Below are 16,149 nucleotides of genomic sequence, written 5' to 3'. Positions count from 1 at the left end.
GACCTATTCTACCCCGGAATCTTCACGGGTCGCAACTGGGATCAATGACATGAATCAACCAAGTCAGCGAGCCTGACCACCCGATCCCGTTATTCGCCTTTTACGACAAGCATAGTCACTTTTTACGGCAAGCATGGGTTGCTGAAGACCTATTCTACCCCGGAATCTTCACGGGTCGCAACTGGGATCAATGACATGAATCAACCAAGTCAGCGAGTCTGACCACCTGATCCCGTTAGTCGCCTTTTACGACAAGTATAGTCACCTTTTACGCTAAGCATCGGTTGCTGAAGACCTATTCTACCCCGGATCTTCACGGGTCGCAATTGGGATCAATGACATGAATCAACCAAGTCAGCGAGCCTGACCACCCGATCCCGTTAGCCGCCTTTTACGACAAGCATAGTCACTTTTTACGGGAAGCATGGGTTGCTGAAGACCTACTCTACCCCTCAATCTGGTCATGATCTCATAATACAATTTCGTAATGTAAGTTGTGTGTAATGCAACAATGTTCCAATCTATTCTTGCAGAGGTAGGACCATTTTTGACATTATTTATTGTTTGATATTTGTTAACGCTTTTGTTAACAGTTACAGTGATGACGGGCTATTGTGTTCAATGTACACCGCCCGACAGGAACGATGCCCGCATTGAGCCCCTTTGATTGACCATTGCTTACATTTGTGAATACTTTTGTTTCTAGTAAGTGAGTATGGTTTTACGCCGCTTTTAGCAATATCCCAGCAATATCACGGCGGGGGACACCAGAAATGGGCTTCACACATTGTACCCATGTCGGGAATCGAAACCAGGTCTTCGGCATGACGAGCGAACGCTTTGACCACTAGGCTACCCGACCGCCCCTACTTTGTTTCTAATGCATGTGCGTACATTAATAATTGAAAAGGATTGAGAAAACATTAATGTGAAATAAAAATATTTTGATATTACGTTTCGTAGAGTGACAACTTGTGACTGATTGAGTGGATTAGCCAAAGGTCGTACCATCAAGATGAATGTTGTGCTAAATCGCTCGGCTCCAAATTACAATAAGAGGTATCTAACTCTACAGTGGGACTACATCAAATTTCAAAACACAGTAGATTTATCTCCTAAATGATCAGCAATAAGTTGACTTAAAACACTGGTTAACCAAAGCTAGGCCACCTCATTGGGGATCATGGGGACTTACAGTACCTCTGCTTCCTGCATGATACCCTAGCAGGATTTACGTCATCACTTTAGCCACTGATGGTTGTGCACAATGCTAGCCAATATTAAAATAATACTCATCAATGAGTTGGCTTAAAAACACTGCTTGGTGATAGGAATTACATGTCACACGGGGGAAATCAGTTTACGATAATTTAACCTCCTGGGGAGAACCTTCAAAATCTCTGTTCATAAAAGCGTCACTTCAATTTTTAAAACAAGCAATTAGTTATTCATATACTTATTTATAATGTATGATACAGAACATTTCCTTTCATGATGAGGATGAGGTGCCCGCGCACATGGGAAAATCGCCAGCACACAAACTAGGTGCCTCACTCTGGCAGTGTGGGTTCGAATCCCGGGCGGGACTCAACTAAAAAGGTACGAGAATCTGTACTTTACTAAGAAAGTGTTATCCCAAATATAACATTTGTTTCTCCCATAGGGTAATCTCAACAATACTAAGTAGTTTTATAATTCATGTACATCAATCTGTTACCTTGCCCGTGAAGATCCGGGGTAGAATAGGTCTTCAGCAACCCATGTTTGCCGTTAAAGGCGACTTTGCTTTTCGTAAAAGGAGACTAACCGGATCGGGTGGTCAGGCTCGCTGACTTGGTTGATGCATGTCATCGATCCCAATTGCGTGGATCGATGATAATGATGTCAATCACTGGAATGTCTGGTCCAGACTCGATTATTTACAGACCGCCGTCATATAGCTGGAAGACTGCTGAGTGCGGCGTTAAACAACACACAAACCAAACCAACTGTACGTCAATGATTGCTAGCATGTCCCATTGAAATGACATGACTATGTCCTTTGGTGTATTCAGGGTTTTAATTGTGTTTTATGACATTTCCTTCGGCTTTTCAAGCCGTCAAAACAGCATCAAGAACTTATCATAATGTACCTGTATGTCCTGTAATTTGCTGAAGTCGGGGGTTAGGTAGAAGAGAGCACCGCTGGGTCCCCCTGGTAACGTCAAGCCACGGATAAGCAGGATGAAAAGGAAAATATACGGCAGTGTTGCTGTCACGTATACAACCTGCAAAAAGATGATGTTTACCAGAATTATTTTTGTGTCTTGATTTGTGAACACACGTGAGCCACACATGTGGTTCCTGAACAATCACCTTTCTGATATACAGTGAGCTTGTTCCGACGATCCATTTTGGTGAGGTGAGATGAAATGGGGTTTAACGTAGCGTCCAAGATTATTGCACTTATATAGCGACGTGCATGCACGTGTGTGTGTGGCTGCTTGTACTAGTCCCGACTGATGCCGATTTATAGTGCTAGCCCTATGAGATACCGTGCCGTAGTTTAACATGAATACCCCACTCAGACACAGTATACTGACTCCGAGCCGACCAGTCCTTGTTTTAGGCCCTTAATGCCGAGCGCCAGACAGGGTAACAACAAGTACCATCTTTTAACGTCTTTTGGTCTGACGCGGCCGGGGATCGAACCCCGGACCTTCCGCTCTCCGGGCGGACGCTTTACCACAAGACCACGGAGGCGGTCTGATCCATTTTGATAAGTATGGGAGCATGTAATGTTTGATTCTGACTAAAAGCATCATTTTCGATCAAATTGAAAAGAGAGTTCACACTTTCTATTTTTATTCTAATAATAATTATATACTGAACCGTTAAAGAAACGTCACCAAAGTAACATTGCATTAAAAGTTGTCATTTAAATATCTGGGTAATATTTGTCAAAGTTTCTACAATTTAACATCACTTTGTCCGAAAAAGGAAATTTGATCATAAAAAAACAAAGCAGATGACAATAAAGCCGATCGCCAAACGCAACACGGCAACGGCCATGGTAACCCGATGCACTGAGTTCCGTGCAAATTGAATTGTACACGCGTTCCCCCATTTCGTCATTCAACATTCATTCGGTATTGAATTGCTACCACATGCCAAGGTTGACAAGAAATCAGCGACACCAAGCCCTTTGACGATTGCATGCTGGACAAACCGCCCGGCAAGTAGCCAATGCATTTCAAGTCCACGTAAGGACCATATGCAGGCTGCAGCAACGGTACCAGACCACCAACACTACAGATGACCGACCACGTAGTGGAAGACCAAGGGTCACCACCTGACAGGATCGTCAGATTGAGCGAGAGTTTGATAAGATCGCTTTGTTACTGCTGTGGAAACTGCTCGACAGACCATGGGGATACACCAGCGACACATTGGCGCGGACACCGTGCGTCAAGATTGACGAGCAGACACCCCTACTGTCACAGGCAACGCCGAGGACCCATTCTGACACCACTTCATCGCCGGGGCTGTCTTCAGTGGGCAACACAGCACCAGTATTGGCGCCATCAGCAGTGGAGAAGAGTCCTCTTCTAACACGTGACCCGTTACTGTATCTCAACAGCAAATGGCCGGGGATCTGGCGACGCCGTGGGAAACGTTATTCGGATGCTTGTGTTGTTGAGACTCGTGGGGTGGTCCGAGCATCATGGTTTGGGGTGGAATCGGTCTTGCACAGAGGGTCGACCCTGTGGTCTTCCAGAACATCGGTCCAGGGTGTGGCAATTGTGTCACAGCAGCTCGGTACATTGATCAAGTCTTGAGACCACACGCCATACCTCATTTGGCACGTCGCCGCAACCACGAGTTTATGCATGATAACGCCCGTGCCCACACTGCGAGAGCAACAAGAGACCTCCTCCAGCAGAATGGCGTCAGAACCATGCAGTGGCCTGCCCTCAGTCCCGATTTAAATCCCAATTGAGCACCTGTGAGACGAGATTCAAAGAAGGCTAAATGACGTCTAACCAAGGCCGACAACTGCAGCTGAACTGCGTCAGGCGGTCCTCAAAGCGTGGGCTCAAGTGCCTGTGGCCTTCATCAACCGCCTCATCCATTCCATGTCATCAATGCAAATTGCGGAGACACGAAATACTGACTTGTGATGCCATTTTCTCAGCGACAAGTGTTGTCTTCCACTTTAGGAACATGTGACACTTTAATTTCACCCTTGATGATCAGTTTGGCCAAGTTTCATCTTTTTAATATGTCTCAAAGTATGTTTACAGTGCTTGGACAAATAAGGTTTCTCATATATCTATCCATGGTGACGTTTCTTTTGCGGTTGAGTATATCCTAAGATTGAAAACATCTCATCATTTTCGATCAAACTGAAATGACAGTTCACACTTTCTTTAATATAAATTACTTATCTGTTTTAAGATTGAAAACATCTCATGTTTATGTCAACAATTGTCTCACCTTTCCGACAGTCCTGACACCTTTAAAAACGCATCCAAAAATGAGAACCCATGAGGCCAAGAGACACAGTAGCAGCTCCCACTTGATGCTGCCCAGGTGTTCCAGGCCTGGGGTGATACCGAGGACCTTGTGTCTAAACACAGAAATCACCCCAGGTAGATTCCGCATTTTTCATCAATATCTACTATCAAATTAAGACCCGTGAAGATCCGGGGTAGAATAGGTCTTCAGCAACCCATGCTTATCGTAAAAGGCGACTATGCTTGTCGTAAGAGGCGACTAACGGGATCGGGTGGTCAGGATCGCTGGCTTGGTTGATGCATGTCATCGATCCCAGTTGCGATGTTTATGATGTAAATCACTGGATTGTCTGGTCCAGACTCGATTATTTATAGACCGCCGTCATATAGCTGGAATATTGTTGAGTGCGGCGTTAAACAACAAATAAACAAACCTATAATCGGCAATCAAAATGTACCTACTGCCAGAACTCTTCAGCTGCCGTGTGAGCTTGTGTTGAATTCTCCCACCCTCGGAAAGCAAAACCTCTGGTCCGGTTGATTGGTACCAGCGTGGAATTAATCTCGCTACCCTTCAACACTGTAGAGGTGATGGCTGCATATGAACAGTTGGTATTCGTTATGCCCATACCTTTCAAAGCCGATTGATGTCTGGTCCATACTCGATTATTTACTGCCCGCCGTCATATAGATGGTATAATGCTGATTGTGGCGTTTAAATGACAAACAAACAAATCAAACAAAAACAAAACTTTTTATCTTTTGATATTTGAAATTAACAAATCATGAGCAATGATGACTGCAAAAGGGGTGTCAATCATTGGATTGTCTGGTCCAGACTCTATTATTTACAGACCGCCGTCATATAGCTGGAATATGCTGAGTGCGGCGTTAAACAAGAAACAAACAAATTGCATGAAATTGTAACATCACTGGGACCGGGAAATGACGGTTTGGTTAACTTACTATTTTTCCTGGCGATGTATAAAGCCCGAAAATTATGTTGGTATATATCCTACCACTTGGTTCAAACGTAAATTTGTGATGTTAGTTATCATAATGTCCTTTGATGACATTACTAGCTATGATGTCTTAGTTTCCGTATACGGTGTCATATTAGGTTAGCTGAAACTTATTGGGCGAGGCGTGACACCGTATACGACAACTAAAGACACCATAACGAATTGATTATGCCGAAAAGTTTACACTCTGCGGTGTCCATATCGCACGTGTCATGTCAAAATGAACACTTGACACTTTCAACCCTACGTTGACGTGAAGGGTCAAAGGGAGACAACTCTTCAAACCTTAGAGGCCAAACCTTGTTGAAAATTTTAACTATAATCTTTATCAATAACGTCACGAACGTGATCTAAAAACATATTAATGTCCTTGCACATCATAACTAATGATAGTAAAACACAAAACAGTGTCACATAACGAATATCGATACCAGAATATCCATGTGAAACATGTGAGGTGGGTGTTGGAAAATCCAAGATGGCTGTTACTGACGGTATACGGTCTCATATTAGGTCGGTATCAACCATCTTGGATTTTTACTAACGGTATACGGGCTGGTCTGGGGTCAGTAGATCTGCTCTCTGATTGGTCAATCTCACTTTGAGGCATAATAAGTTTATTTATGGTGTAAATGTATAATATGTTCAAGCCACAATATTGCAAGCAGCACTCAGTATTTTGGCGGAGTCTCGATCGCGTTGATGACCTCCGTGAAAGGTCACAGTGTCTTGAGGTCCGACTATTGATACATGGTTCAAACTGCATGAAGTTTCGGTTTATTCATGAGAAGTCTAAGCATTAAGACTGACCCTCAACAGTTAAACCAATACATGTCTTGTATCATGGTTGTCAATGGTAATTCATATATGAAATGACTTGTAAATAATTTTATTTAAATGTGTGATTTTTGTTTGTTGTTTAACGACTTATACGGCCAACATGGGTTGCTGAAGACCTATTCTACTCCGGATCGTCACGGACAAGTTTCATTTTAGAAACATCATTGGTAAGGAATGGAGACTTTGTAACAAGTACTGTTCTCGCATGTGATTGGCAGTAGAGGTCCCAAGCATCTTGTATTCTGACAATATATTGAGTATTTACGATTGGAATTTGCCATAATTTTATATTCATGATCTCAAGCAGGCAGTTCCTTGCTGAGGCTGAAGGTTAAGGTCATTTAACCGGAAATGATTTTATCAACCGGAAGTGCTAAAAAATTGTCTATTAAATTTGTCTATTAAAGTAGCAAGATGCCAGGACATTGTGTTTCAAAACTGTACTTATTTGGGCATGCCACAAGGTAGAATAGGTCTTCAGCAACCCTTGCTTGCCGTAAAAGGCGACTATGCTTGTCGTAAAAGGCGACTAACGGGATCGGGTGGTCAGGCTCGCTGACTTGGTTGATGAATGTCATCGATCCCAATTGCTTGGATCGATGCTCATGATAATAATCACTGGATTCGATTATTTACAGACTACCGTCATATAGCTGGAATATTGCTGAGTGCGGCGTTAAACAACAAACCAATCAGATGTGGTAAAGTCAAAATGGTTCATGAAACATGTTTCTGGTGAGAAAGTTTTTATGTTTTTTTTGGGTTTTTTTTGTTGGTTTTAGGTGGTGGTGTGTGTGTGTGGGGGGGGGGGGGGGGGGGGGGGGGGTTCAGGAAATGCTGAGGCTGAGGATGCTTCTGTTTTTGCATGTGATGTAAAGACCTTTTTTAGTCTTCACTGTCTAGACGTGACGCAGAACAATACGCCGCATCACTCAATTATCCACCTGCGCAAATGCAAATTTTCACCAGTATTTCTGTGTAAAAAGGCGTGCGGAGAAAGCCTATATGACTTTAGTGAAAAGAAATGCACATGTATGCTGACATACCAAGGGCCAGAATTAGGCCAAAACTAGCATTCAAGCGGACCGACCTCTATAAGGGACACAGGGGTCACGGGTGGCACGGGTGGCCAAGTCGTCTAAGGCGCCGCGATTGGCTGTGCAGAGTTGCGTCCCTAAGGCACGCCAGAAACCTATGATTGTGGGTTCGAATCCCGGTTCACCCCGATTATGTTTCTAGGTTTGTCAGCACCATACCCGTGCTCGTTGGTTTCACCGAAGTGGTAAACGTCTGAGGCCTGCATCACTTCGGGCTTTCCTCCAACATTAGGCTGACACGCCGTGATATAACTGGAATACTGTTCAAAGCGGCGTTAAACCCAACTCACTCACTCACTCTATACGGGGCGCATTGCGTGCTTAAGACGACGGGCGAGTGCCCTCATAATAATTTCTTGCTGACTGAATGGCATCTGCACTAAGCCCAACCTGTGCTTACCTTTTAGAGATTTTATACTTTGGAAACACTGTTCAGAGTTCCAGGAGCGTGTGCAGTCTGTCCAGGGTAGGATTGTTCTACAGGAGAAGACAGCGTAGTAGAGAGTCCAGGCACAGAACACAGTGTATACTGCCACGCCGATACCAGAGATAGTCATCATGCCAATTCCAAGACCTAGTGGATAAAGTAAAGTAAACAAGGATTCCAAACTGCGTTGTAGAGAGTCAAGGCGCAGAACACAGGGAATACCAGAGATAGTCAACATGCCAATTCCAACACCTGGTGGATAAAGTTGTTGGTTGGTTTGTTGTTTAACGCCGCACTCAGCAATATTCCAGCTATATGACGGCGATCTGTAAATAACCGAGTTTGGACCAGACAATCCAGTGATTAATATCATCGATCTACGCAATTGGGACCGATGACATGCATGAACCATATATATATAACGAGACCACAAGGTCAATATGGAACCACAAAGGTCTAAAATTGTTCGTTTGTTGAGCAATATTCCAGCTATAATGACGTCCGTCTGGAAATAATCGAGCATGGACCAGAAAAAAACAAGTCTGCGAGCCTGAGCACACGATTTCGTTTGTCGCCTCTGATTTAACCCATCTTCCCTAGGCAAGGGAATTAACTGACTATGAAAGTCCAGTTTCCACCCTTGCCGAACTAGGCTGCTATTATAGAGTTACATTTTGACTGGACTAACGAGTCTATGCATAGTCCAATCATAATCGCGCAACGAAATCGAAATCCGGTTCGTAAAATGTCGTGCAGATTTCGGTCGATTGCAGGATTTGCAATGCATGTGCACCGCTAACTCGTTGTCAACAGATATTTTCCAAATCTTTTCATGTTTTTAATCAAGGTGCTCGCGTGATTTGATGCACTTCGCGATGTAAGACCCGTTTTTTATCATCCAAAACTGGCTCCCACAGGAGATATCGCTTGAATGAGATCAAGCGATATCTACACTGTAGATATTGCTGCAATGAAATTACATCACAATGCTTTGCAGACCATTGTGACGTCACTGGTTACATGACGTCACAATCAAATGACATCACTAACGGCTCTGCTACTGAAGCTATTAGCAGTACTTTTTACACTGAAGACGCTGCTGATATCTGTCTACAAATTGAAAAAGTTGGAAGAATGATGTTGGATGATAAACAAAATCTCACCAGCGTGACTTTTGATATCAAATATATCAACACTCGTTATTTTTCCACTTTTATCAACTCGTGTTGATATATTTGATATCAAAAGACACTCGGGTGAGATTCTCTATACCACAATATAGATGTTGATTATCGATCAGATCGTCTTGACAGGGCGCCGCCATTGTGTCTGAAACAATTGCAAGTGATACGAGAAGTGGAATCTGATTGGTCATAGGAGAGGCTTAGAAGGGACATAACTCGTAACACCCCTGGTGGCGCTATGATCGAGCCCAGGAATTCCAGCCTTGTTCGGCAAGGGTTGAAACTAGACTTTTAAAGTCCAGGGATGTGGGCAGGTTTTCCCGAAAAAAAAGAGGAAAAGTCTAGGGGGGTCTGGGGGCATTTTAAGCAATTTCATGCAGTTTGGACAACATTCACACCAAGAAAAGTCAATGGCAAAAGTCACTAAGTCAGATAAAGAAGATGGCAGATGCAGCAAGATTTCGAAGTTAAATCAATACTTTTAAAAAATCGGGCATAGCTTCCGCGCACCTGGCTACCCTCAAGGTCTGGGAGCAATACTGCCATAAACTAAAATCCTCCATCCCCCAGACACAAGGACAACTGTCACAAGTGTGCAAATGTCTGACCCTTTCCCCATGTTGAAGTATATTGAAAACATCTTACCTTGTACTTACTTACCTTACCTTACTTACCTTGAAAAAAACAAAACTCCATTGCAAACATAAGACATTAATACAACATATATCCCCATGTTATGGGTTTTTGGACGCTGAAGAAACATTCATAGTTTTCTCGCTACTCACATGAAAAACAGTAACACATCTCATTCACTTACAGGCTAAAAGACGACTTTATCTTAAAAACAAGCCATCATCTGACTGAGTATTTACAATTTATGTGTGACGCCACACCCCACATTAAAGTGCAAGTGTTCGTGATAGAAAACGTATGATGTCCGAAAACCTATGCTGCAGAAAGCTCTGATCGAAAACAGGACAATTCGCGAAGGTTGTCCGGTTTTCGATCATATTTTTCGGAGTGTATTTCTTTTTTTTAATCTATGAATATATTTTTACGCGGAAGATGATTTTATCCGAGGACTACTCTTTTAAAAAACGCGATTTTCCGCGTTTCCACGGAGATTTCACATGCCTGAAAGTCAGTTAAGTTTCTTGCCTCGAGAAGATGATTAAACCCGGATCTTCATGGGTCACAGGTCTAAGAAGCCTACCTTTCATTAGTGGGCAGACAACCCAAACGTGGACTGCACTCTTCCCACAGAACTGACCAATGGCGACTTCCAGGAAGAACAGAGGCAGGCCACACAACACCAGGCACACGATGAATGGAATGAGGAAAGCACCTAGATGGAAAAGACAAGTTTCCAATAATGTTCTGGAAGGTTTTAATGGTAGTTTACAAAACCAGATATGTATTCGTTATTAAAACTTGGAGCCTAACTATTTTAATATAACCCCAAAACACCGTGCTCGAATGTAATCTTTTCAATAAAATCCCAGACAGTCCGCCCCAAAATATGAAATGGTTGGTCCTTAGAGCATGTATACACATGGATGTTTTATTTAAGTATAGTTAGGAATAACTCATAAAGAGAGAATCTCACCCGAGGGTCTTTTCAGATATCAAATATCTCCGAGGAAATATCTCTAGACCTCACCCAAGCGATATCTCCTTTTGAAGCAAGTTGTGGGTGACAAATGCTATATTGTTTCACTATTGCGACCCGTGAAGATCCGGGGTAGAATAGGTCTTCAGCAACCCCAGCTTGCCCTTTTTAAAAGGCGACCATGCTTGTCGTAAGAGGCGACTAACGGGATCGGGTGGTCAGGCTCGCTGACTTGGTCGATGCATGTCGTTGATCCCAATTGCGTGGATCGATGCTCATGATATCAATCACTGGATTGTCTGGTCCAGACTCGATTATTTACAGACCGCCGTCATGAAGCTGGAATATTGCTCTTGAGAGTTTTATGAAAATTTTGAATGAACAGCAATTACCTCCGCCGTTTTGACTGCACATATAAGGAAAGCGGAGCACGTTTGTGAGGCTAACAGAATAACCAATCACAGACAACAGGTAATCCATTTGCGAACTCCACTTCCCTCTGTCCTTCCTTTCATTGTCATTATCGTTGTTTGGGAGCACATCGGAGACGGGGACGCATTCAATTTCACCAAATTCTTCTTCGTTGTGCATCTCTTCAAAACGACAAAGAAACAAGCCAGATATCAACAGAGAACGAGGCATTACCTACCCAGCATGTACTCTACTGTGCTTTAAACGGTTATAACCCTCAAATGGACACCGACCCGGGGTAGAATAGGTCTTCAGCATCCCACTTAAACTATTAAATGTTCTCTTGCCGTGCGCACGTGTTTGCTTCTTTTCAGGTGTGATCGACCCGTGAGGATCCGGGGTAGAATAGGTCTTCAATAACCCATGCTTGCCCTAAAAGGCGACTATGCTTGTCGTAAGAGGCGACAAACGGGATCGGGTGGTCAGACTCGCTGACTTGGTTGATGCATGTCATCGTATCCCAGCTGCGCAGATCGATGCTCATGATGTCAATCACTGGATTGTGTGGTCGAGATTTGATTTTTGTTTACACATTGCCTTCATACAGCTGGAATATTGCTGAGTGCGGCGTTAAACAACAAACAAAGTTGTCACAACTACACCAGAATTTGTAAATGCAAATTGAGTGGAGGGTGCTGAGGGTAGGATACGAAACCCTGGTGTGATCACTGATTTCCAGTCATGCATTCATATAATTTTTACCGCTATTTTGCCTTTTAGGCCCAATGGAATCTGTTTTGTTTGATAGTCGAGTGTGTGTGTGTTCTTATTGCCAGTGATGCCAGACCCTGATAGTATTCAGGCGAACAGGACATACAGTAACTGTTCTTCAACGTGCATCAGGCGTACACAGGTGGCAACAGAAATGAGCTTAACACATACATTTAGTGCTGCACCCTGGAATTCTAACCGTTAATGGGCGGTTTCTAAAGTTCAGATATCACTTTGAACACACATGATTGGTTGGTTTGTTGTTTAACGCCGCACTCAGCAATATTCAAGCTATATGAAGGCGGTCTGTAAATAATCGAGTCTGGACCAGACAATCCAGTGATTAATATCATGAGCATCAACCAAGTCAGCGAGCTTGACCACCCGATCCCGTAAGTCGCCTTTTACGACAAGCATAGTCTCCTTTTACGGCAAGCATGGGTTGCCGAAGACCTGTTCTACCCCAGAATCTTCACAGGTCGAACACACATGAATACACAATGCCATTAAGAGAGTTATGAACACAAGTAAGACCTCACAGTGTTAGGTGCCTCACCTTGGCAGCGTGGATTCGAATCCTGGGTGGGACTCGAAAAGTACCAGCATCTGTACTGTACTAAGAAAGTGTTATCCCAAATATTACATTTGTTTCATTTGACCTCTTTCTAAATGGCACTGTGTGCGTTCATAGCTTTTGGCCACAGGAGCCGTGCCAATTTACACTTGTCAGAGGGGTACACAAAGTACGTGATCCAGACTACCAGTTGTCGCACTTCCATTGTTGTGGAAGCCTCGGTGGCTGGAAGCCTAGATCACTGAATTTGTGTGCTGGTGATTAGGTGCCTCACTCTGGCAGTGTGGGTTCGAATCCCAGATGGGACTCCATCCAAAAAGTACAAGATTCTGTATTTTACTAAGTGTTATCCCAAATTTAGCATTTGTTACATTTGAACGCAATTCTAAACAAAATGGTTACATTCTTGGGAGATTAATACTCACTTATTTTGGTCTCTCTCCTAGCTTTCCAAACACTTTGACGGATGGTGTCCTTCCTCTTTACCGTGGACAAGCTTGTGCATTCAGTTTCAGACTTGAATATTAACATAAACTCAATGTATAGGATTTCATAATGTAAACCAAATACTTAAAAACAAAAATCATTATCCTGTAGATGAGAAATCACCATACAAATAGGAAAACATGTAAGCAAATGGTTCGTTGAATAATAAACTGTTTTGTCGCATTTATTTACTTGCTATATTCCTATGACAGCTAACAGCTAAAGGCAATCATATGCTGTTGTTTTGATGAAAGATAAATACGATGTAAATGTAAACACGATATAGGGATGTGTCAACATGGAAAAATCTCGTCTCAAGAGACCCGTGAAGATCCGGGGTAGAGCGATGTTCAACGATGTTGCTGATTGCTGGTAGATACATGAACTGATTATTAAGACTTTTTAATGTCACCCTGCAATCAATGTTATAAAAATGTACATGGGATTACACATTTAAGTTGGTTGGTTTGTTGTTTAACGCCGTACTCAGCAATATTCCAGCCATATGACGGCGGTCTGTAAATAATCGAGTCTGGACCAGACAATCCAGTGATTGATATCATGAGCATCGATCCACGAAATTGGGATAGATGACATGCATCAACCAAGTCAGCGAGCCAGACCACCCGATCCCGTTAGTCGCCTATTACGACAAGCATAGTCACCTTTTACGGCAAGCATGGGTTGTTAGTGCGGCGTTAAACAACCAACCAACCAACCAACTGGCATGTTGCTAAAAGCGGCGTAAACACTCACTCACTCACTCACTCACTCACTCACTCAAATTTTAAACAGAGGACATGAAACAAAATCCTTGTTCAGAGATTTCAGTAAAAGAACCTCCACTGCCTGCGACAGCACGGCCATGAGTATATACATGCTAAAGGTCACTTAATTGATTATTCATATTATTCATTCATATTCATATTGTCACAGATGGTGTATTTATACACATATACATATATACATGTAAACGTGAATGTGTGTCTTGATTACATGTCCATAAACAGCTCTACATATTCAACGGATTCCTTACATAAGAGAAATCGACAATCGTCATGTTTGTTTGTTGTTTAACGCCGCACTTACCAATATTCCAGCTATATGACGGCTCTCTGTAAATAATCGAGTCCAGGACAGACAATCCGGTGATTGGCATCATGAGCCATCATGAAATTAGGATACGATGACATGCGTCATCCAAGTCAGCGAGCCTGACCACCCGATACCGTTAGTCGCCTCTTATGGCAAGCTTGGGTTGCTGAAGACCTATTCTACCCCGGATCTTCAGGGGTTCAAATACTACTAGTCACTGAGGACTACCATAACTTGTCATCGGTACATAAAAATCTAATTTCTGGGATTAATGACGGTTTTTTTTTACATTCTCCTGAATCGAGTATACATCTGACAGAGCTCCAGATAAGCTGCGTATCTGCGTGAAATACGCATCAGAAATGCAGAAATACGCAGTAAAATAAAATCCAAGCGTATCAAATACGCAACGAACATTACAGATACGCTACAAAAATAAAACTTGTGCGTATCATCAAAATATTGTGAAGTAATCCTGCGTATTCGATTAGCAGATCAGCAACTTATTTTGAAATTATAAACGGGCATTCCATCAACTTTGTCAAACTTCACGATGACATTTACATCATGATCATTCGCCATCACACTTTCTTGTGGAAGTATCGTGGTATTTTTGAGTCCTATAAAGCTCCTGAACCCACACGCCACCAGTTTGCAGGGACTTGATGAATAGTGTTTTTAAATATTTAACTTAGATACCCACATGTGTAAAAAAATTGTGGGTAACAGAAATTTGAATACCCAGATAGAATTACTGATATATAAAATTATAAAATGCATGGGTAAAATACCCACAACACCTAAAGCTTATCTGGAGCTCTGAACTGATGACCACTACCACGGCTTCGTTAACATCTCTGTCTATAACTGTAAGCACATGTAGGCTAATCAAGTGGCAGCTTGGGACCTATTCCCTCCATACGTGACAGGACATATATTTTTACTGAGCCGGTGTACATGTAGGAGGCTCAAATGACTCCCCAGGCTCAAATGACTCTAGAGTATTTGAGCCTAGGGTCAGATGACTCCCCTTAGGCCAAAACGCCTGCCTCGTCGTAGGGTCAAATGACTCCCCAGGCTCAAATGACTCTAGAGTATTTGAGCCTAGGGTCAGATGACTCCCCTTAGGCCAAAACGCCTGCCTCGTCGTAGGGTCAAATGACTCCCCAGGCTCAAATGACTCTAGAGTATTTGAGCCTAGGGTCAGATGACTCCCCTTAGGCCAAAACGCCTGCCTCGTCGTAGGCTCAAATGACTCCCCAGGCTCAAACGACTCTAGAGTATTTGAGCCTAGGGTCAGATGACTCCCCTTAGGCCAAAACGCCTGCCTCGTCGTAGGGTCAAATGACTCCCCAGGCTCAAATGACTCTAGAGTATTTGAGCCTAGGGTCAGATGACTCCCCTTAGGCCAAAACGCCTGCCTCGTCGTAGGGTCAAATGACTCCCCAGGCTCAAATGACTCTAGAGTATTTGAGCCTAGGGTCAGATGACTCCCCTTAGGCCAAAACGCCTGCCTCGTCGTAGGGTCAAATGACTCCCCAGGCTCAAATGACTCTAGAGTATTTGAGCCTAGGGTCAAATGACTCCCCTTAGGCCAAAACGCCTGCCTCGTCGTAGGGTCAAATGACTCCCCAGGCTCAAATGACTCTAGAGTATTTGAGCCTAGGGTCAGATGACTCCCCTTAGGCCAAAACGCCTGCCTCGTCGTAGGGTCAAATGACTCCGCAGCCTCAAATGACTCTAGAGTATTTGAGCCTAGGGTCAGATGACTCCCCTTAGGCCCAAACGCCTGCCTCGTCGTAGGGTCAAATGACTCCCCAGGCTCAAATGACTCTAGAGTATTTGAGCCTAGGGTCAAATGACTCCCCTTAGGCCAAAACGCCTGCCTCGTCGTAGGGTCAAATGACTCCCCAGGCTCAAATGACTCTAGAGTATTTGAGCCTAGGGTCAGATGACTCCCCTTAGGCCAAAACGCCTGCCTCGTCGTAGGGTCAAATGACTCCCCAGGCTCAAATGACTCTAGAGTATTTGAGCCTAGGGTCAGATGACTCCCCTTAGGCCAAAACGCCTGCCTCGTCGTAGGGTCAAATGACTCCCCAGGCTCAAATGACTCTAGAGTATTTGAGCCTAGGGTCAG

General features: G+C 43.5%; 2 protein-coding genes across 2 annotated transcripts; both read right to left on the bottom strand.

Annotated features, from left to right (window-relative positions):
• Positions 1–2,099: 2,099 nt before the first annotated feature.
• Positions 2,100–4,644, bottom strand: LOC125379311 (sodium- and chloride-dependent GABA transporter 3-like). Its single transcript, XM_048395591.1, has 2 exons — positions 4,477–4,644; positions 2,100–2,267 (listed from the first exon to the last, which is right to left on the bottom strand). Exons 1-2 carry the CDS (start codon positions 4,642–4,644, stop codon positions 2,100–2,102), a joined length of 336 nt encoding a protein of 111 aa, XP_048251548.1.
• Positions 4,645–4,927: 283 nt separating this feature from the next.
• Positions 4,928–11,266, bottom strand: LOC124112885 (sodium- and chloride-dependent neutral and basic amino acid transporter B(0+)-like). Its single transcript, XM_048395590.1, has 4 exons — positions 11,068–11,266; positions 10,280–10,411; positions 7,856–8,029; positions 4,928–5,091 (listed from the first exon to the last, which is right to left on the bottom strand). The coding sequence occupies exons 1-4, from the start codon at positions 11,264–11,266 to the stop codon at positions 4,955–4,957; spliced, it is 642 nt and encodes a 213-aa protein (XP_048251547.1). The 3' UTR covers positions 4,928–4,954.
• Between the last annotated feature and the right edge of the window lie 4,883 nt (positions 11,267–16,149).

This window comes from Haliotis rufescens, unplaced genomic scaffold (genome assembly GCF_023055435.1).
Source record: "Haliotis rufescens isolate VD_foot unplaced genomic scaffold, xgHalRufe1.0.p SCAF_14, whole genome shotgun sequence".
NCBI lineage: Eukaryota > Metazoa > Mollusca > Gastropoda > Lepetellida > Haliotidae > Haliotis > Haliotis rufescens.
This window is presented reverse-complemented; position numbering and strand designations above follow the sequence as displayed.